The sequence below is a fragment of the Emys orbicularis genome, chromosome 7, assembly GCF_028017835.1.
Source record: "Emys orbicularis isolate rEmyOrb1 chromosome 7, rEmyOrb1.hap1, whole genome shotgun sequence".
NCBI lineage: Eukaryota > Metazoa > Chordata > Testudines > Emydidae > Emys > Emys orbicularis.
Window position 1 is genome coordinate 19881566 of NC_088689.1, and position 26002 is coordinate 19907567.

A 26002-nucleotide genomic window follows, 5' to 3' on the forward strand; every position below is an offset into this window, starting at 1 on the left:
ACAAACAAACACACAAACACCCTAATATGAATACCAGACAAACTAAACAGGAGAGCTCTTATGTCTCCAGGGGTTTCTGACCTGACTTCTGGTCAGCAAAGTGCTCTTGCATGCGAACTCTCAGAAATTTAAAAAGGGTCTGAGATGTAAATAGGCAATGCCCACTTGCATCAGCACAGGGACTTGCATCTAGCTAAAACTATTAAACCTCTTGCTGGGAATTAACCCAAAACACCCATATTGTTCTCGGGAACACTTGATCTTCCTTCCTGGGACACCACTGGGTTAGGGTGTTGCATATCTGTGGGATCTCCCTGCACTGGGATACGTATACCTTGATACAAATACTAAATCGCTGACTCTGATATTATTTAAAGAATTGGCTAGAATACTTATGTCCTTTCTTTTTTTTCATTATAGTGAAAAAATTTGCTCAAGACCGAATTGCACCTTTGGTAAAAACAATGGATGCAAATGCGGAAATGGATGAATCTGTACTGCAAGGACTATTTGAACAAGGGGTCTGCATATTTTATTACTTTAATTCAAGGGTTACATTATTATTAAATGTTACTGCCAGTTGTGCAACTTTTTTTTCTTTTAGATTAAGTAGTTTGAATGGATGTTAGTCTTTTCTGTTTTCAACCCTAAATTGATGTTTAGTGAGAAATTACAGTTAGAAAAGTTTAAATGTTGTGTTTCATTCTGACATTTAAATTCTAACAAAACAAGATCAGAGTGGTCATGGTGATGAATCGCATATGTGTTAATAGCTCTGTATTTTGTTTTTTGTATGAGTAAATAACCCTATCTTGACCCCTATGCAGTGATTATCAGCTTGTTAATTTATTGTAGGCATTGCAGAGGGATCTGAAGAGATTTTACATTCTCTGACTTGCACAAAAGTATTTTAATTGCTTATTACCTGTAAGTAATTTTTTTTCCAGTAGTGAAAATATTTTAAAATCTTGTCAGCCTAAATTACTGTCTGTGATGATCTCCCCAGAACAGTTGTATTTACATTCTCTCCCTTTTAGCTAATGAGTATTGAGCTTGGACCAGAGTATGGAGGAACTGGATCTTCATTTTTTTCTACCATACTGGTGGTAGAGGAATTAGCCAAGGTTGACCCAGCTGTAGCTCTTCTGTGTGAACTCCAGAACACAATTACTAATAAATTGTTTATTACATATGGAACAGAAGAACAAAAGAGAACTTATTTGCCCAGACTGGCTAAAGATTTGGTGAGTTAAGTATGTCCTTTACTAAATTACATAAAATTTTATATGATTTCATAATGTTAGTGTCCATTTAGGGAATTAAATTATGCATTGCATTCTAAGGCAATATCTTCATATGCAAACATTGGAATGCTATTTGAGAACTGAAATCTGTCATTCCATGTACACAGATATATCCCCTTCATCTGGGGGGTGAAGGGGAAAAATGAAAAGTCTGTTGCACGTTTTTCAGTAATTTGGGGCTGATTCTGCAGTCCTTTTGAACACTACTCCCATGGGCTTCAATTTGGGTTACATATATGTAAAAAAAATAGCCTGGCACTTTTGTAGCCGGCGTTGCAAGGTATTTACGTGCCAGATATGCTAAACGTTCATATTCCCCTTCATGCTTCGGCCACCATTCCAGAGGACATGCTTTTATCCAAGGATCACTACTATACCAATATTAATCCTCACAAAACCTTATGAGGTAGGAAGGAAGTATATGAAGTATTAGGCCCAGACTACTGGTTGGCTAACTGAGGCACAGAGGGTTACGCCATGAATAAGTTTGGGAGAGCAGGGAAAATGTTGAAGAAGTCATGACTTCGTTCTCCCTGGCTCTAACCTCTAGACAACCCTGTCTTCACACTTATAAACCTAACTGATACTACCCACAATATATAGGTTAAGAATGGTTGAAATATTTAACAACTTTATACTTACTTTCCTTTCAAGTCTTATATTAATGTTGCATGCAGTGCATATATTTTAAATAAAACCTTTCATGTAGTTTTCCCTTCAATTGATAGACAGGCAGTTTCTGCCTTTCAGAGGTTGGATCTGGCAGTGATGCATTTTCTTTGAAGACTCGTGCTGATAAGAAGGGAGACTACTATGTTATCAATGGCTCAAAGATGTGGATAAGCTTTGCAGAACAGGCAGGAGTGTTTTTCGTGATGGCAAATGCAAATCCTTCTTTGGTAAGTTGCTAAGGAACAATTGTGGCTATTTCCTGTGGCTGTTGATAATATGATACTGATGTAATGTGGTGTAAATTCTTTGCATCTTGCTCCTACTAAAAATTGATTTTTACAAATTAGTCATATTTTCCCTGAATCATCTATATGACAAAAATGGAGAACCTGGTGAGTATTTTAACAAATTTCTTCACACACCTGGGAAAATAAAAATGTCAAAATAGTAACTGCCCAAATGAGGGACCCAGCAAATATTGACACATCCTGTCTCATCAAAGAATAGACATTCTGAATCTTAATGGCACTTCTGTTGTATCTTTTAATGTTTTTGTATTGGCAGGATACTGTGATTAAAAGTGCAATAGAACTAGGCCTATATGCAATGGAAAGGAAAAGTTAGTACAATATTAAAATATGCCCATGTGACAAAGCACATTTGAAAAGAGACATGCCATGTTTTTTCATTTATCAGTTTAGATATAAGTAAGGTAAAGACAAAAAAATCCTAAACTACATAGTTTAAAATGTAAAAACATTTCCACCAGTTAACTAAAAAAGATGGTGCAATTGAAAGGTGAAAACTGAGCAGCTGCAAAACTTAATTATTAGCAAAGGTGTTATGTTTATTTATTAGAATTGTTTTGCCGTGTCCCATCCAAAAAAAAGCCTAACTTGAAAATATTTATAAAATGTTATTATTTAAGTTTAAGTTTCAACTGATCAAAAGGGTTTTTAAGTTCCATCAGTGAAGAGCTGACTTTTTAGTTGAAAATCATGTCATTTCCAGTCCAGGTCTATATTTATTTATTTATTTATTTATTTATTTATTTATGTAATTTCTTCATTCATAAATAGGTAGACAAATTAAGAAAAAGTTCCATAATATTAGATACACTGAAGTTCAACTAAGTCCTATTTTTAATCTCCTTCATGAACACTGAAATTTTGAGGCAAATTATTAATTCAGGGAAACAATGTATTTCTGTGTCAACAAACAGACAATTTCAAACTATAAAGTGAAGTGCAATAGTTAATGAATGGGATAAGTCTCGCACAAACACTAATTTCAGCTAACGGTGGAATCTGTTCATCCTCCTGCCATTTGTGTGCAACTGCCATTACTGTAAATGGGAATTACATATGTGCTATGTGAGAATAGACCGATAAAGAATTATACACTGAAATATCATGTAGCCTGTATTTTACACAAAGCTTATAAATATTACAGCCAGATATTATGCTAAGAGAATATTAAGGTTGCAAAGTGAAGTAGCCAAAATTTAGCATATGCCAGGATTAAGGTTGCTCATGCAATCCATGTTTATTGCCACATGCCTTATTTACTGCATACTATTAAAACTCTGATCTGAATACAGAATTAATTTCCTCTTGGACTTTTCTGTGATACTGTAGCAACTGAATGCTTCACTAATGTTAACTAATTTATTTTCCCAATTCCACTGTGCTGTGAGGTAGTAGTATTACCCCCATTTTATAGATGGGGGAGCTGAAGCACAGAGTGATTAAAGTCAAAAGTGTCCACTAATTTTGGGTGTGCCAATTTGAATCACGTAGGACCTGATTTTTTCAGAATACTTGGTATTTTATATAGCCCTTTAAATGTTCAAAACACAGTTTCCAGTAACTTCAGTAGCAGCTGTGAGTGCTCAGCTCCAGGGGTCTTATTTTGATATTCATAAAATGAGGAACACACAATTTAGTGGACATTTGCGAAAAGTTTAGGTTGTGATTTACCTCGCATCACATAGAAACTCTGTGATAGAGGCAGGGTTAGAAACCAATTCTCCAGGATAGTGGTCAACTGCCTTAACTGTGAGACCACACTTTCTCTTCTTGCAACCCGCTGCATTCACTGCACACCTTCCAGCTTCTGCAACAAATGAAGCAGGTATCCTACAGATCACTCTCTTTCACTGCACAGTCCTGATTTATCCCATGCCAAGTCCATTCTGCATATTGAAAAAGTTAGGTGTGTGCTGTAGAAAAAATAGTATTAATGGGCAATCTTAATTTGGGCTTATCCTAATTTTTGATTGCTTTTAAAAAAAAAACTAGGAAATTATACACAAAAAATACGTCAAGGTTGCAAACTGAAAAATAGAAATTCCCTCATGTGGAATTATACTGACCTCTGTGTGTGTCATCCACAGGGTTGGAACCTTTAGATCCTCTGCATAGATCTGCTTGAGCTAACTTGGTAACTGATAGCAGTCATAGCTTGTCCTCCTTTATGGGGACTAGCCATTAGAGGTGCATGAGAGAAACACTTTGCCATTGGGTTTCACAAATAGTCGCTGACAGCAGAGGAATTTTAAGTTATTTCTAGGTTCTCTTGGGTGTATGCTCTAAGTGATCAAACTCTTCTGTCCCTCTTTCTGTATCCACAAGACCTGACCCATTCTGCCTTTGTCTCCTCCAGACAGACTGTCTGTCTAATAGTCCTGTCTCTCCCCAGTTCTAACTCCATAAACCAGTCTCTGCCTTTCCCCAGGCTCCTTGTCCCAGTCTGTTTCCTTGCCTAATCAATCCCAGTCTCCACGCCCCTCCCCAGGCTCCTAATCCAATTCCAGTCTTTTTGCCTAGCCAGTCAAGTGGATAAAGCACAGTTGGGTGACCTTGTTTTTGCTGATGGCACTGTCCTCCTTAGTTTGACACCTCATTTAATAGAAAAAAAAAATCCAGCTTTTGGCAGAGACAGCAAAACACGTTGGTTTGTTGATAAACAAGGGGAGGTCAATATACATGACTATTGGTGATGCAAAAGCAACCGTTAGAGTAGACTTAGAAACACTAGGAAGAAGTAATTTTACCTGTTTAGGGAGTCAGATGTGCAGTGATAGTGACACCATGCTACATGTCAAGCAACAAATATCAAAAACAGCAAACAGCTGTCACAAACTTGAAAAGATTTGAAAAAGTAGTATGATTGGCACTCACACAAAAATACGAATTTTTAACACTGGCATCATGTCTGTCCTCCTTTATGGAGCAGAGTCATGGAAATCTATAACAGAAATTGTAAGATCAACTCATTCCAAAGTAAATGCCTGTGGAAGATCTTCAAAGTCCATTGGAAAAAGTTTCTTGCAACATCAGAAATTCTGTATAGAGCAAACCAACCTAAAGCATAAACATGGTAAGAAGAGAGTGATGGATATATTTAGGACACGCTATTAATGATACTACCAACATGACTTCCACGTCAAGCAATAACATGGACACCACCTGGGAAGAGGGAAAAAAGGGTGACCTAGAGAAACATGATGCAGAGCAATAGAGAAAGAAGCTAAATCCATCAACATGACTCAGAAGCCTGAACAGAGCAGCACAAGACCTAAATAAATGGTGGAAACTAGGTGGATGCTCTATGCACCTGGGGATGTATGGGGGATAAAGAAGAAAATGAAATCTAAATCTTTCCCTCTGGTCTCCTTGTCTAAGTCAGAGTCTTCCCTCCACCTTCCAGTCTCTCCAGTCACTCTCTCCCAGGCTCCTTACCGTCTCAGTCCCCACAATGCCTCTCTGCTCCAGTCTCCCCAGGCTCTTAGAGCACAAAAGAGATGTTTTTCCTGCTCTCCTTCTCTGTGTCCGCTGTCACAGCAGCACCTGGCAGATGGGAGGAGCATATACAATCTGGGAATGAAGCATCCTCAGTGGGGGTGGAATCTCTAGAGAATTTAGGTGCCAAACTAACACATCTGTACTGATCATGTGTGAACTGAGATCTTTCAAAAGCTTATAATTTGGGCAGATTTTCATGGGGACAAGAAAAGCTACTGCCATGCTAAATTTTAAATCCCTGCACCACAGCCTGGAGGCTTTAGGGATTCTCAATGAAGTGGTGCTAAGAAGTATTTTACCAGGGGGAATATGTATTTTTCTTAATCTTGAAAATGGCTGAAACATGTTTGCTGAAATTCCGCTGCTCCCTCCTCCCCCCATGAGCCTAACAGCCAGCATGGAAAATTTTTGCCTGAACAGTTAAAGTTTGGCAAAGCTGTTATAAGCAATTGAAAAGAGGGTCTTCTAATGGGATGTGTCTGAAAACCTTAATTATTGGCACTACTACCATATCCACGTATAATAAGTCTTGTGACTCACCTTGATGCTTTAGGTGTAATACTAAAAAAGGCATATTAACTTTTTTTGTTTTCTAGGTAACTCTGATTATGTTGGGTTCAAGTATTTAAGGTAACTTCTGTTAGGAAATACATGTTTAACCAGATTTAGAAATGGCATAAAATACCAGACGTACTAGTAAGAGCTATCAATAATAATAAATTGATAAATTATCAAATTCAATACTTCAGACTTTTTGTAGTGGATTTTATCAGTATGAAAAATGTGTAAACGAATCCTGGGGATTGGAGAATGACACAAATTAAACAGTGTTACATAATATGAAATAGAAAATAACATTACAGAAACTGGGAAATATCTTTCAATGATGTTGCAGGAACGCTATTTACAAATGAACACTGAAAAGACTCAAGAACCTTGTTACATATTTTTTTCTCTTTTACAGTCTTGATGAATATTAATTTTTGATCATTGCGATTAATATTAAATAAGCATTATGTGATAATAGACAACAGCTATTTTTTTAATCATGTTTCTGTGAAAGAAACCTTTAAATTATTTACATTTTTAAATTAACATACACAAGTAAAAATTAAACCATTATGGAAGAATATAGTTATTTATTAGCTTAGACTTCAAGTTAATATTCAACTAGATGCTCCCCACTATTTAGTCTTAGGGGAATTCTGCACCAAAAAATTAAAAATTCTGTGCGTGATATTTTAAAATTCTGCATATTTTATATGTCAAAATAACACAATATAATCAACCAATTTCAATTATTTTGGTAATTTATTTCAAAATAACTGTTAGCAAGTATGTCTGTAATAATACAGACAAAAAAATTCAGAATATTTTTTTTGACAAATAGATTCCTTACTCGGCAAATTAATACAGAACTTTGAGTAATTCATTTAAACTATAATACAGAAACGTATTTCCTGCATCCCTCAGAAGTAGTAGAAAGGTTTGGGGGAGTTAGGGCTAACGGAGGAGCTGAGGGAGAGGGACGGAGCCTGGGAGTGAACCTGGAGGATTGTTGGGTGTGCGTGGCAGAAGTATGGAACAGATTTTCGGGGGAGGGATAGGGAGTTGGGGAGTCTCCACCATGCAGGCCCTGACTGGCCCCTAGCCTCTCCCATTCAGTCAGGCACTTTACCCCCATGCCCTTGTGGTCCTGCACCTCTTCCCATTCAGCCCCGGCTCAATGCTGTCACCCCACTAGCTCCTGAGCCCCCGCCCTAGTCTGCCCCCCCAGTAGCCCTTCTGAACCCCAGTCCATGACCCCACAGCAGGCTCCCTGTGTGCCCCACTCTGTCTATCCTCCGCCCATGCCTCCGAACCTGGCTCCGCAGGCAGGGTGCTGTGATGAACCCAGCAGGCTGCAGGGTATTACTACCAGTAAGCTGCTGCTGTATGTTCTGGCATCACAGTGGCCTCTGGTGGGCAAAAGGTGGAACTGCAGCATTTCTTGGGCAGAATGTATTTTCTTCACAGAAAAAAATTTCTGCGCTGGACATGAATTCTGCATGTAAGCAGTGGCACAGAATTTCCCCAGGAGTAAGATTGTATTTTACAGCATTGAAGGAGAAAATTGTACGTGGAAATGGGCAAGAGAATGGTGCCTAACGCCATGTACATCCCCATCTGTCATATATATAATAGCTGTCTGCAGCCTCACCACATGAATGCCATACTGTTAAGGCTTGTGAAGGTGCTAAACTCCCCTGGTCCCTCTGATATCAATGGAAATTGATGGTACTTCAAAGGATCAAGCCTTTGGGGCTCTGCTGAAATTGGGTTCTGGTTGCTGGAAATGGGGTGAAGCACGGGAAACAGCCACTCTGAACAGCATGATTTCATGGGAAAGGCCACAGATTTACATAATAAGATGGTGTGATGCTTCAGAGAGCAATGCTAATTCTTCCACCTCACAGAGTAGAAGTTAGCGGCTTTAGTAGGAGAGCCAATGAGAGCACAGCGCAAAAACGGGATTTGCTGTCGGGTAAAGTGATCTCAAAGGAGCACAGAGGAGGAACTTCAGTTGCATGAGGCCTGCAGGATTGGGCCAGAATTTCCAACTGCTTTGCATTCTATATAGGTATTACAGACCCTATCCTTCCCCCTTTATTTGAAGCTATCCTCCTCACCATATGGTTGATATGGCTAAGAGAGCCACTCAGACTGTTTTAAATGTGCTTTTTTCTCTGTTATTTTTTCTACAGAAAGGGATGACTTGGCCTTTGTTAAATTATTGCAATTGCAAAAGATATAGCTGGGGGAAATAAAATAGATGATGGTTCCACATTTTGTATATTAATATAGTATTTAACAGGTTTATATTGCAATATAGAAATCAAATATTCAAAGCCCATTTGGTTTTATCTTAAAAGTCAGTTCTTTGTTTTTTATCCATTGCTTAGGGATACAAGGGAATAACATGCTTCATAGTAGATCGTGGCACAGAGGGCCTACATGTAGGGAAAAAGGAAGATAAACTGGGAATCAGAGCAACTTCTACGTGCCCAGTAACTTTCGAAAATGTTAAGGTACAGTAAGTGTTCTAGAGGTTTCGGCAGAAATTTAGTAACCTTGTTAAGTGTAACTTGCATGCATCTTGAGTATGATACAGGATTAGGACAGAAGACTTGGTAAGGACTTGATTTTCACAGATGCTGAATTTTTGGGGGTAGCTGTGGCTACCCAGCATACCTGAAAATCAGGACTTAAGGGACTTGGATTACTCACTTGACATCTCAGTGATACAAGTTTTCATTAGTGGTCCAATTCTGAATAATTTTGTCTGTTGTCCTTCTTGTAGTCCCGTGTGTGTTGGGGAGGTTTCTACAAAAGTATTATGGGAATCCGGTGCCCATTTTATATTGCTGCCTTCAGTTATGAGACATGTTAAATAAAACATGTACAGCTGTGAGCGGTACTAGCAGTTACAGAACAGAAAAGAAGGAATAATTGAGTGGTTTTATTCTTTAGGTTCCTAAGACCAATATCCTGGGACTGCTTGGAGAAGGCTATAAGTATGCAATTGGAACGCTAAATGTGGGCAGAATAGGAATTGCTGCACAGGTGAGTAACACTGTTTAATATTTAATGTGATAATTCTGTAGTTTGAATTTGGATTGAAACCTTTAAGATATTATAAGAAAGAAGTTGGTAACGGAAAATTAAGGAAATACCTTATGAAAAGAATCTGTGTTGCCACTAGATGTCACTCTTCTTTTATGTAAGATGAAATAATGTTTGGTATAGGACTATACATAATACTGATTATTGTACATAGAATTTTGCATTATTAAAAGCAATACTGTTTTCATTGTAATAGTCTATTTTGAGAAACAGTAGTCAGGTTTCAGAGTAGCAGCCGTGTTAGTCTGTATCCGCAAAAAGAACAGGAGTACTTGTGGCACCTTAGAGACTAACAAATTTATTAGAGCAAACAGTAGTTAATCTCCAATGATTAATTTATTAATTTTCAAATATATCTAAAATGTCATCTTCATCATTAGAGAGACAAGGTGGGTGAGATAATATCTTTTATAGGACCGACTTCTGTTGGTGAGAGAGACAAGCTTTCAAGCTATATAGAGCTCTTCTTCAGGTCTGGGAAAGGTACTCAGAGTGTCACAGCTAAATACAAGATCAAACAGATAATTGAGCATAAGTAGTTAGCACATCCAGTGTGAAAGATGCCTGCTGGTGGAATCTCTCAGGAAGCAGGTGGGAGAGCTACGGAGGAGGTGGCTAGGCTGAGGAGCACCCATGCCCATGAGGAATTCCTTGAAAGTATTCATATGGAGACATCCAAGGCTGAGGAAGCTATCCAGCTACAGAGGACTGCTGTCACACCACCGGGGGAGGAGGATATGGCTCTGTCACAGGGAGGACACTGGCTGCTGGTTGCTTCTGGCAGCAGGCCGTGCTCCACCCCTGCTTCCAACCCACCCACCGTGGTGATGGAAAACCGATATGCTGCCCTGGCAACAAGCGATGAGGAATCACCCCCAAAGGGGGAGGAGGAGAAGCCATGTACCCCCAAGGTTGGGAGGATCGCAGCCACTGCTCCCAGGAGGAAACATAGGGTAGTGGTGATTGGGGACCCTCTTCTGAGGCACTCATCTGTCGCCCTGACATGGTGTCCCGGGAGGTATGCTACTACCCCATGCTACTCATCCGTGTGGGCACTAATGATACTGTGAGGTATGACCCTCAGCAGATCAGAAGTGACTACAGGGCTCTGGGAATAAAGGTGAAGGAGTTGGGAACGCAGGTGCTGTTCTCTTCGATCCTTCTGGTCAAGGGTAGGGGCCCAGGCAGAGACAGATGCATCCTAGAGGTGAACACCTGGCTGCGAAGATGGTGTCGTCAGGAGGGCCTCGGCTTCCTTGACCACGGGATGCTGTTCCAGGAAGGACTGCTCTAGATTTGATTTTGACAAATAGTGAGGAACTGGTTGAGAATTTGAAAGTGGAAGGCAGCTTGGGTGAAAGTGATCATGAAATGATAGAGTTCTTGATTCTAAGGAATGGTAGGAGGGAGAACAGCAAAATAAAGACAATAGATTTCAAGAGGCAGACTTTAGCAAACTCAGGGAGTTGGTAGGTAAGATCCCATGGGAAGCAAGTCTAAGGGGAAAAACAATTGAAGACAGTTGGCAGTTTTTTCAAAGAGACATTATTAAGGAGCACAAGAGCAAACTATCCCACTGCATAGGAAAGATAGGAAGTATGGCAAGAGACCACCCTGGCTTAACCAGGAGATTTTCAATGATCTAAAAATCAAAAAAGAGTCCTACAAAAAGTAGAAATTAAGTCAAAGTGCAAAGGATGAATATAAACAAATAAGTATGTAGGGACAAAATTAGAAAGGCCAAGGCACAAAACGAGATCAAACTAGCTAGAGACATAAAGGGTAACAAGAAAATATTCTACAAATACATTAGAAGCAAGGGGAAGACCAAAGACAGGGTAAGCCCGTTACTCAACGAGGGGCGGGGGGGTGGGGAGGAATAATAAAAGAAAATGTGGTAATGGCAGAGGTGCTTAATGACTTCTTTGTTTCAGTTTTCACCAAGAAGGTTGGTGGTGATTGAACATCTAACATAGTGAATGTCAGTGAAAATGAGGTAGGATCAGAGGCTAAAATAGGAACAGAACAAGTTAAAAATTACTTAGACAAATTAGATGTCTTCAAGTCACCAGGGCCTGATGAAGTGCATCCTAGAATACTCAAGGAGCTGACTGAGGAGATATCTGAGCCATTAGCAATTATCTTTGTAAAGTCATGGAAGACGGGAGAGATTCCAGAAGACTGGAAAATGGCACTATATTTGCCCATCTATAAAAAGGTAAATAAGGACAACCTGGGGAATTACAGACCAGTCAGCTTAACTTCTGTACCCGGAAAGATAATGGAACAAATAATTAAGCACTCAATTTGCAAACATCTAGAAGATAATAAGGTGATAAGTAACAGCATGGATTTGTCAAGAACAAATCCTGTCAAACCAACCTGATAGCTTTGTTTGACAGGATAACAAGCCTTGTGGATAGGGGAGAAACTGTAGACATAGTATATCTTGACTTTAGTAAAGCTTTTGATACTGTCTCGCATGACCTTCTCATAAACAAACTACGGAAATGCAACCTAGATGGAGCTACTATAAGGTGGGTGCAAAACTGGTTGGAAAACCATTCCCAGAGAGCAGTAATCAGTGGTTCACAGTCATGTTGGAAGGGCATAATGAGTGGGGTACTGCAGGGATCAGTTCTGGGTCTGATTTAGGTAATGATATAGAGAGTACACTTACAAAGTTTGAGGAAGATGCCAAGCTGGAAGGGGTTGCAAGTGCTTTGGAGGATAAGATTTAAATTCAAAATGATCTGGACGAACTGGAGAAATGGTCTGAAGTAAATAGAATGAAATTCAATAAGGAAAAATGTAAAGTACTCCATTTGGGAAGGAACAATCAGTTGCACACATGCAAAATGTGAAATGACTGCCTAGGAAGGAGTACTGCGGAAAGGGATCTGGGGGTCATAGTGGACAACAAGCTAAATATGAGTCAACAGTATAACACCGTTGCAAAAAAAGCAAACATCATTCTGGGGTATATTAGCAGGAGTGTTGTAAGCAAGACACGAGAAGTAATTCTTCTGCTGCACTCCATGCTGATTAGGCCCCAACTGGAGTATTGTGTCCTTTTCTGGGCACTGCATTTCAGGAAAGATGTGGACAAATTGGAGAAAGTCCAGAGAAGAGCAACAAAAATGATTAAAAGTGTAGAAAACATGACCTATGAGGGAACATTGAAAAGATTGGGTTTGTTTAGTCTGGAGAAGAGAAGACTGAGAGGGGACATAACAGTTTTCAAGTACATAAAAGGTTGTTACAAGGAGGAGGGAGGAGAATTGTTCTTCTTAACCTCTGAGGATAGGACAAGAAGCAATGGGCTTAAATTGCAGCAAGGGAGCTTTAGGTTGGACGTTAGGAAAAACTTCCTAACTGTCAGGGTGGTTAAACACTGGAATAAGTTGCCTAGGGAGGTTGTGGAATCTCCATCACTGGAGGTTTTTAAGAGCAGGTTAGACAAACACCTGTCAGGAATGGTCTAGATAATACTTAGTCCTGCCATGAGATGACCTCTCGAGGTCCCTTCCAGTCCTATGATTCTATATTCTAAAGTACCATTTCATACTGAAAGAAATCTTTCCTGAACCCCTTCTTCCAACCTTCAAACAACCCCTCCTCCCACCCACACCCCCGACAACCTCTTCAAGTGCATCATCAGAAACAAGCTCCCCACAGATCAGGACACACCAAATCAAAGCAGCACCAAACCCTGCCAGAACAACAGATGCAAAACCTGCAGACATATCTCCACTGCTATAATGATTAACATACCTTTCTAGATCCATTGGTCCTATACATGCCTATCCCAACATGTGGTGTACTTCATCCAGTGCACTAAATGACCCAATATCAACTTTGTGGGTGAAACCAGACAATCACTATGGTCTCGAATGAACTCACACAGGAAAATGATAAAAGACAAAAACACCATATCATCTGTGGGCAAAAACTTTTCACAAAACAATCACTCTATATCTGGCTGTTCAGTCCTTATCCTTAAAGGAAACCTGCACAACACTTTCAAAAGACAAGCCTAAGAACTGAAATTAATAATTTTGCTAGACACTAAAAATCGTGGTCTTAATGAAGACACTGGATTTATCGCTTATTACAACAATCTGTAACCCACTAGCCCCTCCTTTTAGTCCTATGACTACAGGGGCATTAACGGGCCACGTTACCTTGAATGGTCTATTAGAATGTGCGCTAACTATTTCTACTAAACTATCTGTTCCATATTGTATTTAGCTATGACATTGAGTACCATGCCCAGACCAGAAGAAGAGTTCTGTGTAGCTCAAAAGCTTGTCTCTCGGGGCATGTGTACGCTACAGAATTATGTTGATCTAAGTTACATTGGCATACAGCTGCTGCAGTCATTAAATCGCTTTGGTGTGTCCACACTATGCTCCTTGTGTCGGCAGTGCGCGTTCTCACCAGGAAAGCTTGTGTCAGTGGGTGCATCATGCAGTAGCAATCACTGTAAGCAATGCAATGTCTACACTGACACTGTGTTGACCTAACTACATTGACATTGACTCTATGCCTCTCATGGAAGTGGAGTTATTAAGCTGGCGTAGCAGGGCAGTTTAATTGGTGGGAGCAAACTTTTAGTGTAAACACTTACATAGATTGACATAAGCTGCCTGGCGCTGACCTAACTCTCTCTCACCAACAGAAGTTGGTCCAATAAAAGATATTACCTCACCCACCTTGTCTCTCTAATATCCTGGGACCGACATGGCTACAACAATAGTGCATATCTTCCATCATGTGCATTAATTTTTCAAAAAACGAATTCAGCTATTTGACAAATACTGCATATAATAGAAATAGTGTAAGAATAAAGAGTAATATTTAGTGCTTACAATATTGATTGCATGCTTAGCAAATGACATTTGATATTATCTTTTTATCTTAATCATGAAAAAGTCCCAGAACAAAATTGATATGTTCTAATGGAAGTCTGCTAAGTTTGTGGCGATGTACTTAAAAAAATGTACGTTAGGGCACTTGGACCAAAATGTCAATCGAATTTCTGGATTATTTAAAGTATGTGTTGTTTTGTTATGAGCCTGATTCAGATCCTGAAATTCTAATTGATTTAATTGGGAACAGAGTCCAGCCCTATAAAAATTGATTTGGTTTTGTGGCTGTTTTTTATCATTCAACCTATGCTTTTAAAGGGAAATCTAATTAATGCAAAAACATATTATTTTTGTGATGCAAGTAGAGGTGATGTGTCTGTCCCTATCATTTTGGAGGCTGTCATTCTTCCTTATTCCTTTTCCAACTGCTGGCAGACAGACCAGGAGTAATAGGTGATGCCTAAATGCATGCTTTCCACATGGTAATGTAGCATGATACTAAATAGGGTTGGCTTTTCCATCATTTTTAAAGATTATCTGTGGTAAAATTTTGTCAGGTATGGCCTTAAAAAAAATCTAGAGCACTGGCTCCTGTTGTTCTCAGAGATATAAATAACATAGCTCTTCTGGCAGTAAAGTACACTGTCAAGGTCTTAATCTAATTACTGCAAGTTACTGTTGTAACCTAATTAAAAGTTAAGATGGGTATTTGTTATATCTCAGCTAATACTTTGTTTTTGGCACCTTCAAATGAAGAGAAATGCCTGAATGAAGAACAGTAATTCTAAAAACCCTGTAGAATTGAGTTTAGTTTTGCAGCAGTAATAGTTTAGAAGGTAATGAATGTCTTATAAACGTGATTGTTGCTATGAAAACAGTTTCAAATAATTTTAACGTAAAATAGTTATATGTGATGTTACATGTGCTAATTTGTTTGTCTTCAGATATACAATGGTGCAATGGAATCTAGTAGCATATACTGAAGCTAATTAAGAATGTACTACAGCTATATTTTCTTCTACCCTTTCTCTATTTTTATTTTATTTTGTACTGTGTTCCTCCAGAATTTTAAGAGTGAGTAGAGGATAAATGGTTGTTTGAGTTCCAGTGTCTCTGGGGGAAGCATCTATGGAATCTGGGATAACATAACCCTTGTAATCTGTCCTATATAGCTCTGGCCTATGTATACAGTCTTTCCCCACCCCCTTGTATTCATGTTTGAAAAATACTCTCTTTCCCCCCCCCCTTTTATTACTGGAAAGGCGCTTGTCTTCTCTCATTGGGGCACTTGGCTTTCAGTCAAGGACCTGTCTTCCTAAGGGTCTGTAAAATAACACACTTTTGAGCACCATATAAAAGTTAAGTAACATAGTTAAACTGATCAAATAGTTGGCTACCAAATTCTGGTAGCCCACCTTTATACTCTAGTAGCCCAGATAATTCTCTGTGGAAAAGGTGCTGTTTTTGTTTGGTTGTCTTTTTTTTTGGGGGGGGGGGGGGTTGTATTTTTGTGAGATTCCAGTTTCAGGATCATCACTGTTAATTCTGCTTTCTTACCATCTGTACATGTCTCTTGTCTGTCTCCCTTTCAGTCTCTATTTTTTGTTGTATGTGCCTCTTGTTTGGAGGGCTTTGGAGCTGTGCTCCGGCTCCGTTCCAGCTGCAGGCAAAGACCTGCAGCTCCACTGCTCCGGAGCTGCTCCGCGCTCCAGCTCCAGGCTCTGCTCCAAAGCCCTGCTTGTTTGTTTCATTTTCTGTCTTTTTCTTTGCTCCTATTAGGAGCAGCAGAAAGGAGACTTTTATATTTGTAGCTGGATACAGAATTAAACCAGCTAGGATCCTAATTGGTTTAATTGTGCATCTGACTCTCATTAGTAAATTCATAACTTTGCTAGACATTAAAAAACATGGCCTTAATAAAGACACTGAATTTATGGCTTATTACAACAATCTATAACTCACTAACTCCCCTTTTTGTCCTATGACTTCAGGGATGTTAACGGGCCACTTCACCTTGAATGTACCCTTAGAATATGTGCTAACTACTTATGCTAAACTAACTGTTCAACCTTTTATTTAACTGTGACACTCCGAGTACCTTTCCCATACCAGAAGAAGAGCTCTGTGTAGCGCAAAAGCTTGTTTCTCCCACCAACAGAAGTTGGTCCAGTGAAAGATATTATTTCACCCATATTGTCTCACTATTATTAATGGATTCCGTAATATTCCCTCTCTTGTAAGAAGAGCTACGAGAGCTTGTGGGATCTTTTCTTCATGATCTTCTTTGCAATAAAATATTCTTCATGAATATTAATCTTCTATCCAGACCTGAAAAATCTTTGCTTGATCATCCTTGCTCAGACCAGTCTGTCAGAAGCTGGGACAGGCATAAATGCTGTTTTTAAAAGTGTGTTTTTTATAGGAGATTTCAGTTTTCCCCCCAAATAGTAAATAGGGATCATGATATGTGGCAGCCTTGTGGTATGCTCAGACACAGCTGGCCCTGGAGCTCAATATATCACCTTCGCCAATTACATCTATTTTTGATGCTTGTTTAACTCCCATTAGCATTAGTAGAAGGCTGTGGAATCACAGAAATGTAGGGCTGGAGGGAACCTCAAGAGGTCCATTCCCTCCATGCTAAGGCATGACAGAGGTATACCTAGACCATCCTTGACAGGTGTTTGTCTAACCAGTTCTTAAAAACCTCCAATGACTGATTCCACAACCTCTCTTGGTAACTGTGACGGGGCAGCTCCGCCCCGCACTGGCCCCAGCGACGTCAGACCAGTAGCTCTGACAGAGGAAGTCCCGCCCCGTTCGTACTGGGCATGCTCCAGATGCTCACTGAGTATAAAAGGAGGGAACTCAGCTCAGTCGGGGCTGGCGGCCGCAGGGGAAGGACCTAACTGGGAAGCTCCTGCAGAGGACCAGCCGACGCTCTTTGAGCTGTCAGGAACAGAGGCTTTTATCGGCCGGCACGAACCCCTACTGCGGGAGGAACCAGAGGAGGCGACGGATCCGGAGACTCATGGAGAGCCCTGGGATCCGTGGGAGACCCCAACTCCCCAGCCGGTAGGGAGCGACCCGGGGGAGGTGACGGACTGGTACCTTGACCCCGGTAAGCCTCAGTGTGTTTCGGTAGGACCCCCTCGCTGAGCCAGTAGTAGTAAGGTCCTACGGCCCTGCAACCAGGGGTGCTTACATGGACTTGGGCCACTAGGCCGTGCTGCCCTGCAACCAGGGGCGCTTATATGGACTTGGGCCATTAGGCCGTGCTACCCTGCAACCAGGGGCGCTTATATGGACTCTGGCCATTAGGCCGTGCTACCCTGCGACAAGGGGCGCTTATATGGACTTGGGCCATTAGGCCGTGCTACCCTGCGACAAGGGTTTATCCTATGGACTCTGGCCACTAGGCCGTGCTGCCCTGTAAGGAGGGGCGTAAACCCTCACAGTAACCTATTTCAGTACTTAACTATCTTTTTTCCTAATGTCTAACACAAATCCCTTGCTGCAGATTAAGCTGATAGCTACTTGTCCTGCTTTCACTGGACATGGAGAACAACTGATCACCATCATGTTTATAAAAGCCGTTGACATATTTGAAGACTTCTCAGGTCCCCCCTCAGTTGTCTTTTTTTTCTCAAGACTAAAGGCCATTTTTTAACCTTTCCTCATAGGTCAGGTTTTCTAAATCTTTTATAATTTTTATTTCTCTCCTTTGGACTTTATCCCCATCCTTCTTGAAATGTGGTGCCCCAAACTGAACACAATAATCCAGGAGAGGCCTCACCAGTGCCGAGTAGAGCAGAAAAATTACCTTCCACATCTTATGTAAAACACGCCTGTCAATACTCTCCAGAATAATAACTTTTTTTTTTTTCTTCCTTTTTTTGCAACTTCATCACATTCTTGGCTCATATTCAATTTGTGGTCCAAGCTGGTGTTAAGGAAAAACGTGTACCTGTATCCTATGACATTCAGTTTTGAGTCGTTAGGTAGGAGTAAGAGTTTAAATGAGTTAATCTAACATGTTAGATATTTGAGACAGCATGTTCAGGGAATCAAAGGCTCAGGGGATTTGTATTGCAGTACTTTCAATTTCTAGGTCACTAATTTTCATCCAGCCTAGCTAGATAGGTGATGATTCAAAGTTTTGCTGTATGGCTCTTGGGCAGCCTATATGAAGTTAATTGTTACTATTACTCCAGTTGCTAGTAAACAGGCATCCACATCACAACTGGCTGCCCTTTTGGTAGCTTAAGTAGAGCTGCTAAAGGTTGAATAGGCATCAGGTCTCCTAAAACTGTCCTCTAAAGGTGGTCTCTCCAGAACATTATAAGGAAGCTTGCGCTACTGCCACCTCCTCTGTACCAGTTCTGTAGATGAAGTACTCTAATTTTGTATGCTGTCAATCTGGCACCTTCATAACAGCAAAATAATTTGATTGGAATTGAGTTTCTATAGGTAGTATATATATTTATATTTATTCACTGTTTAGTATACAGTGATTTTCCTGTCTAAAGCAGTTAGGGCTTTTCACAGAATCATATACTGAGATTAGAAAAGATTACTTGGGCCATCCTTTGACGCCTCTGAATTTTACAGAAAAAGTTCACTACATCATTTTCACTAATATCTTGCCTTGATTTACAGGACTTTACTGTACATCCAGATGGTTATGGAATAGGTTTATTCTTCATGCAGACTCTTTATCATGACTCACCTGGACAAGAATTCTAACAGTAGTAAAACCTCGACTAAGGTTCTGATTAGAATTGTTTTATTATATTTTGTATTTACGTCATCTTTGGTTTCATTATTTCTGATACTACACAGAGCGTATTTCTTTTTACAGAGAAAAACTAAGCTCATCTCCTTGAATGCCGAAAAATTAAAAAGGCACACCATCTGCCCAGAAAAAGAATTACTGTAATTATTACCTCCGTTGGGTACATTAAATGTACAAATTGTTTACTCAGTGTAATCTTTGTTTCTCTGTTCATTCACAGATGTTGGGATTGGCACAGGGATGTTTTGACCACACTATTCCATATGTAAAGGAGAGAGTCCAGTTTGGGAAAAGCATATTTGATTTTCAGGTATTCATCAGTGTATATATTAAAAGCTGTCTACTTAAAAGAGAAGTAATCATAATAGAAAATGTCAGGAATGAGTCATTTGATTGAATAACTATAGTGCCCTCGTGTTATTTAATGTCTCCCCTTCTCAATGTCTGTGAATGGCAAATTGAAAAGAAATTCAGATAAGCCTTAATTTGGCATATATGCTCTGCAGATCTAATAGTGTATCTGTTTGTGCATCTATTTTATATGTTAGTTAACACCTGACAGGATACTGGACTAGATGGACCATTGGTCTGACCCAGTGTGGTCATTCTTATGTTCTTAAGTGCCTAGTGCAAGTACTCATTCAGTGGAGGCATGATTCACTGCTATTCCAGAATTGGAAGTACATTAGAAGACGTCATATCCTTAAGGTGGGGAATGGCGTTGGAGTCACTATTACTGAATGGTTCAGCCATATTCACCTCTTGGACCAGATCCTTTGCTCTACTTAGGACTAAATCAAGAATTGTGTGTTCCAAGACTAGCTGCTCCAACAAGTAGTCACTAATGGTGCCTAGAAATTTTATCTTTGCATCCTGTCCTAAGGCAATATGTACCCAGTCAATAGGGCAATAGTTGAAATCTCCCATTGTTATTGGGTTTTCTGTTTTTGTAGCCTCTCTAATCTCCCTGAGCATTTCACAGTCACCATCACTATCTGGATCAGGTGGTCAGTAGTATATTCTTACTGCTATACTCTTATTATTCAAGCATGGAATTTCTATCCATAGAGATTCTATAGTACAGTTTGATTATATTTGACTTTATGCTTTCTTGCATATATAGTGCCACTCTCTCCCACCAGCACAACCTACTCTTATTCCTCTTTAGTTTGTATCCTGATATTACTGTGTCCCATTGATTATCGTTGGTCCACCAAGTTTCTGTGTTGCTTATTGTATCAATATCCTCATTTAATACTAGGCACTTGAGTTCACCCATCTTAATATTTTGACTTCAACTTACCAAGTTGTAACAAATTTTACAACCTAATGTGCCCATTGGGTCCCTGTGTTGCTGTGAGGAAGGTTGGCTTGGGGGGAGGAGAAGTGGGGAGGGAATGAATGCTCAGATCAATCAGGCAGTGAGAGAGGTATTCATTCCTAGCCCCCAAAAGTCTGTTAGTGTGATGCCCACAGCAAGGCCCCAAAATCCAATTCTTCTCCGATTGTGAGGGGAGGGAAGTTTTGATCAGCATGTAGATTGGGGTCCGGGCAGGGAAAAAAGCTTATTAGTCCACTCTTGAGTACCCAGGAGCCAATAGCCTTATAGTGCAACCTTCTATCCAGCCAATCAGCCAAGGAGCTCCCTCCTCAACCACATGAAGCTGAGTATCCAGGAGGAAGGGAAGAAAAAAGGCAGGTGCAATTTTTCAAGGGGCCCAGATTTTTCTTTCTCCTGTTGGCCCAGATAAAGTCTCACCACCTCTGAAAGTGCAAAAAGGAGGTGGGAGGGGATGACCTTTTACTAATCCATGTGTAATCATATTTTATTTCAGAATGTAGGTTTAAAGCTTTGAAAAGCAATACACATTTTGCTGCATATTGAAGTTAGGCAGCTGGATAATACTTTTAAGAATATTAGATGTGTTTTAAGTTCTGTCTAACGTCAGGCCTGCTTATTATAGGGAATGCAACATCAGATAGCTCAAGTGGCCACCCAGCTGGAAGCTGCAAGGTTGCTGACCTATAATGCAGCCCGACTCGTAGAAGCAGGAAGGCCATTCAGAAAAGAGGCAAGCATGGCCAAGTATTATGCTGCAGAGGTAACCAAAAATTGCTTTATTTGGTACATTTAGTTCACTTGCTGTTAGTTTTAAAGCCATATTTTTGCTAAATATGTTTTTTAATAACTTGTTTTCTTTGTAAATTGAGCATAGTTTTCTCTTGTTTCCAACATGCAGTTTTCAGATGGGATGAAAGTAGGACAACTGAGGGATAAACAGTATACCCCCTTAAATAAAATTCAAAAAATTCTCAAACAGCAGAATTAAAGAAAGGAAGTGTAGTATTATTTATCCACTCAATAAAACCTCAAATACTAGCAATCACCCACAAGGAGATGTTCTGAAAGATTCCATCACCTCAGGATTCACTGCTGTGGTAAGGTAGAGGGGAATTAATCTCTGGTCAAGAATGCCTCTCCCAGTCATAATGATAGTTCAGCATATAAGATCCAAAAATGTCTATGGGCATAGAATCACGTCCTTTTCACTTGCAATGGTAGCCAATACAGCAATTAAAGTCTCTTTCTTGGTAGGGAAGGGACTATTGCAAATAACTATTCTGACTTCTTCATGTCATCAGGTGGGTGAAGTGGGAATGAACTTTAAATTGGTGCACAAACAACATTCTTACAAAGTTTGCACAGGATAGGTGGCTAAAATCTCCATTCTTTCCTTTTCCCTCCAATTGCTGCTTTAATTATTGCTTTGTTTTTCTGAAATTAGATGGAACAATGACATTGACTGACTTCTTGGCAAAGGTGTGTCCTGGAATGGTAATTGTGAATCTAATTTTCCTTAGGTTGCAGCACTGACAACTAGTAAATGTATTGAATGGATGGGTGGAGTTGGATTCACAAAAGATTATCCAATTGAAAAATACTACAGAGACTGCAAAATTGGTAAGCAGCAATTTCTTATGAATATATAATATAGACTTGGGTTTGGTATTGTTTCAAGGTTGTGTTTCAATTACCTGGATACCAATTTGTCAGAGATATTTTCCTTTCAGCAAATTAATACTGAGATATGACACTGATAAGGGTCAGAAATATCTAGGTATATGAGCCAGTCTGTCTATCATATTTAATTCAGTGTTAAAAAAAAAAAAAGTGTGTGTGTACTGCTTTAGTGTGAATATTACTGTTCAATCCAAATTTCAGTTCAAATGAATCAAAGGTACTTAAAAATAAAATTGAAACCATAAGAGGGAGGAGAGAGTTTGAGTTAAAAAGTGTCAAAGTGACTTAGGGGTACAAGTCTCACTTTCAAAAGTTACTTAGCCACTTACGCTTCTAAGTCCCGTACTAAGTCACTTTGATAGTTTTGACAGTTTTAGACTGACTTCTGGCTTTAATGGCTGATGTCAACTGTAAATACTTTCAAATTTGACTCGAAATGTGGAAATTGCTGTTCAGGAAAATTTCTTACCTCCCAAAGTAAGTTGATTATTGATATTATATACCAACAAGAAAGTTTGCTTCATTGTAGTCAACAGTAAAATACTTTAATATTTTATGTGAATATCAGCTCTGCTTCTCGTTGTTAATATGAATCTTTGCTTTATTGTCTTAGAGCTCTATTTGGATCTTTAGAACAAGGATTTAAATTACTGTTAATATGCTTAGTTCAGTTTTATTTCCTTTGGTTTGTTTCAGGTACAATATATGAAGGAACTTCAAATATCCAGCTGAGTACAATTGCAAAATGCATAGGTCAAGAATACTGAAAACCGCAAGGACGTCGTGACTGTTCACACTGAAATTTAGAATCAGCACGCCTCATTGGTGAAATCAAGGGTTACATATTTATTCCAAATTGTGTGTTTGTTTAAAAAAAAACAAAAAACAAAAAAAAACCCTAATCATGGAATTTTATCCCGAAAACACTTCTAAAACAGTGCAATGATTTAAGTGATTAGGTTGTTTCAGACTGTAGAGATCGACAAAAGTAAACAAACAAACGAAAAGGAGATAAATCCTCAACCTGCTCTACTGGCACAAAAGGGCACAAAGCCACCTGAAGAGGCAGCTGATTCCCCCAGGGCAGAGGTATCATTGGCTGGTGTAAAGCCAGCTATATGCCATTTGGTGTGGTGAGAATGGATAGACTTGGAGAGTTCAGCTTTCCTTGCTACCTTTGTCTGGTGAGCGATTCCTATGGGGCCGCTACAGTTGAGGTAACTTAGAGCAATCTTAGCCTATTCTAAATTATATCTGGCAGTTTGGGCCCTGGCAGTCCCTGGATTGGGGATCTTGAAAGGTGGCAAATAGCCATCTTCCACCCCATCCCCTCTTCTGCTATTTAGGCTCTTCATATTTTTTAATGCTAAGTTAAATTCTTTGTAAAATGCGTTAAAGAATCGTTCATATATATATATATATATATATATATATATATATATATATATATATATATATAGAGGTCAGATTAAGAGAAACTTGGTAGTTCTGCAAAAGGACAATGACATAAGCTAGTTGATAAGCATTATAGTTTTCTTATTACTTATAGTACTTTCCCTGTTCAAAGCATTTTACAAACATTAATCCTCACAACCCCCCGGTGAGGGGGTATGGCTCTTGGGGAAACTCGAAGGAAATTAAAGGTATTCTGCAAAAGAGAAAAGTTTGTATCTTTTTTCTTCTTTATAATATAAAGGCTGAAAAAGCCAGAATTTTTTTTTTGGTCTGCTTCTTTTTACATTAGACACAGATCTTGCTTACACTGAAAGACTCATTAGTGACTGGAGAATCAGTAAAACTAAGCACAAGAGCCAAGTGACTGAAAGCTTAGCAACTAAAGGGGAGGAATATTTAATCACTGCTTTTAATTCTTTGGGTTTTTTACCCATTTAATTCCACCAACTATAAAATATTTTGAAAAAAGGATGTTTTTGTTAAAGATTCAGAAGCATTGCTTCTTCCATGACAGTATGAGAGGTCATGATATACATAGTCTGAGAGTCCTAAGAGATACTTCACCAGTTCTACAGAAGACTAGACTTAACATTCTTGATATTTATGAGGTAAAACAAGCAGACTTCTGCATGATCATAAAGACGCAAAAAGTGGAGTGCCATTTTTATAAAAGTTATTTGTAGGTCACTGTTGTGACTCGCCCAAGGTCGCCAAGGGAATCACAGTAGGATTAGAATTCGGGGCGTCATCATCGCAAGATTTGTGCTTCAACCCTGCACCATTCCTCCCTTTATGGTGGTTGCAGCTTCAGCTTTAATGTGACTGCTTTAGTGGAGTGACTTTTCCAACAAATGCTTAAATTAGGGTGACAGTTGTCCCTTTGCTGAAGGGAATAAGAAGTTTCAAGATTCATTTGATCAGTGACTTGGTGACTTTCAAGAGAAACAAATTTCAAGTTGTTTGCAGACATACTTCCAGCTAAACTAAAAGAAGCTGAGGGTAAAGTTCAACCAGAATTGATTATTTTAGGGCTTATCTTAACTGAAACAGTTAGCTCAAGTTACCCCACTCCAGCTAGCCTAGCTTGAGTGAGAGCATCCACACTGTGAAACACTTGAGCTACACAGATCGATTGGCTTAGCAACTGATGAGTTGTGCTAACATGGTGAACTGTAGCCTATAGCTGCATCCCCACTATATTACTAGCTTGAGCATCAGCAGTGTTCGAGCTTCAACCTGCACTCCCTGATGGGCCAGCTAGTTGAAGTTTAAAGCACCACTGTATTTGAGCTAGAGATTTGTATGTTGACAGGAGTACCTGAAGCTAACACTGCGGTGAAGGCAATCCCCCAAGTGCCTTGATCCAAATTAAGGCTTGCTTTGGGACAGATATCAAGGGTTGTGTAAGAGGGCTACTCTTTGTATGACCTCTCTGGAAGTATGTCATATTGGTAAAGATCTGCTTAAAGCAGGGCCGGTGCTACCATTAAGGCAAACTAGGCGGTTGCCTAGGGCGCCAAGATTTGGGGGTTCCGAAAAGCGGTGCCCCCAATTTTTTTTTTTTTTTTTTTTTTTTTTTTACAGCGTTCCTACACCCCCTCCCCAAGCGTGCGGTCGCCGCTCCACTTCTTCCGCCTCCCAGGCTTGCAGCACCAATCAGCTGTTTGGCGCCGCAAGCCTGGGAGGGGAGGAGAATTAGAGCGGGGGTGGCGTGCTCGGGGAGGAGGCGGAGCAGAGGTGAGCTGGTGTGGGGAGCTGCCGCACGGCTCCCCGGGGGGGGGGGCGGGAGCTGCCGCGGGGGTGCCTCAGGGTGGGGGGGGGAAGCTGCCGCAGGGTTCCCCACCCCAGCTCACCTCTGCTACGCCCCCTCCCCGAGCACGCCATCGCTGCTCTACTTCTCCCGCCTCCCAGGCTTGCAGTGCCAATTAGCTGTTTGGCGCCGCAAGCCTGGGAGGGGAGGAGAATTAGAGCGGGGGCGGCGTGCTCGGGAGGAGGTGGAGCAGAGGTGAGCTAGGGTGGGGAGCTGCCGCACGGCTCCTGGGGAGGGGCCTCAGGGCGGGGGGGGGGGGCAGCTGCTGCGGAGGGGGGGGGCGCCTCAGGGCGGGGGGGGGGAGCTGCCACAGGGCTGGGGGGGGGGGGGGGGGCAAGGTGGAAGTTTCACCTAGGGCGCGAAACTTCCTTGCACCGGCCCTGGCTTAAAGTGATTTGGAAAAATCAGAATATTGCAATGTGCCTAACAGCCTCAAATCTGCCTTCTGTAATCCATATGGTCATCTTGAAAATACAACTAGCCATCGGATAGTTGATTTCAGAGAATTAGTGCCAGTCTTTCCATTAACACTGAGACACAAAACATGTTTTGTCTTAAGTGCGGTGTGCAGTTATACAAGTAAGTACAGAGCACTTTCCAAGAG

At 40.3% G+C, this 26002-nt stretch overlaps 1 protein-coding gene across 2 annotated transcripts in view; it reads left to right on the plus strand.

Annotated features, from left to right (window-relative positions):
* ACADSB (acyl-CoA dehydrogenase short/branched chain) overlaps positions 1-23550 on the plus strand; it is a 28507-nt gene extending 4957 nt beyond the window's left edge. Inside the window, exons 3-11 of one of the 2 annotated variants that reach the window (XM_065407742.1) lie at positions 421-521; positions 1038-1244; positions 2033-2203; positions 8725-8850; positions 9293-9385; positions 19332-19421; positions 21076-21213; positions 21974-22073; positions 22830-23550. In XM_065407742.1, the coding sequence (XP_065263814.1) occupies positions 421-521; positions 1038-1244; positions 2033-2203; positions 8725-8850; positions 9293-9385; positions 19332-19421; positions 21076-21213; positions 21974-22073; positions 22830-22900 (1097 nt within the window). In that variant the 3' untranslated portion in view covers positions 22901-23550. The remainder of the gene's footprint in view (positions 1-420; positions 522-1037; positions 1245-2032; positions 2204-8724; positions 8851-9292; positions 9386-19331; positions 19422-21075; positions 21214-21973; positions 22074-22829) is intronic. The other variant, XM_065407743.1, reaches the window with a different exon arrangement.
* Positions 23551-26002: the final 2452 nt, after the last annotated feature.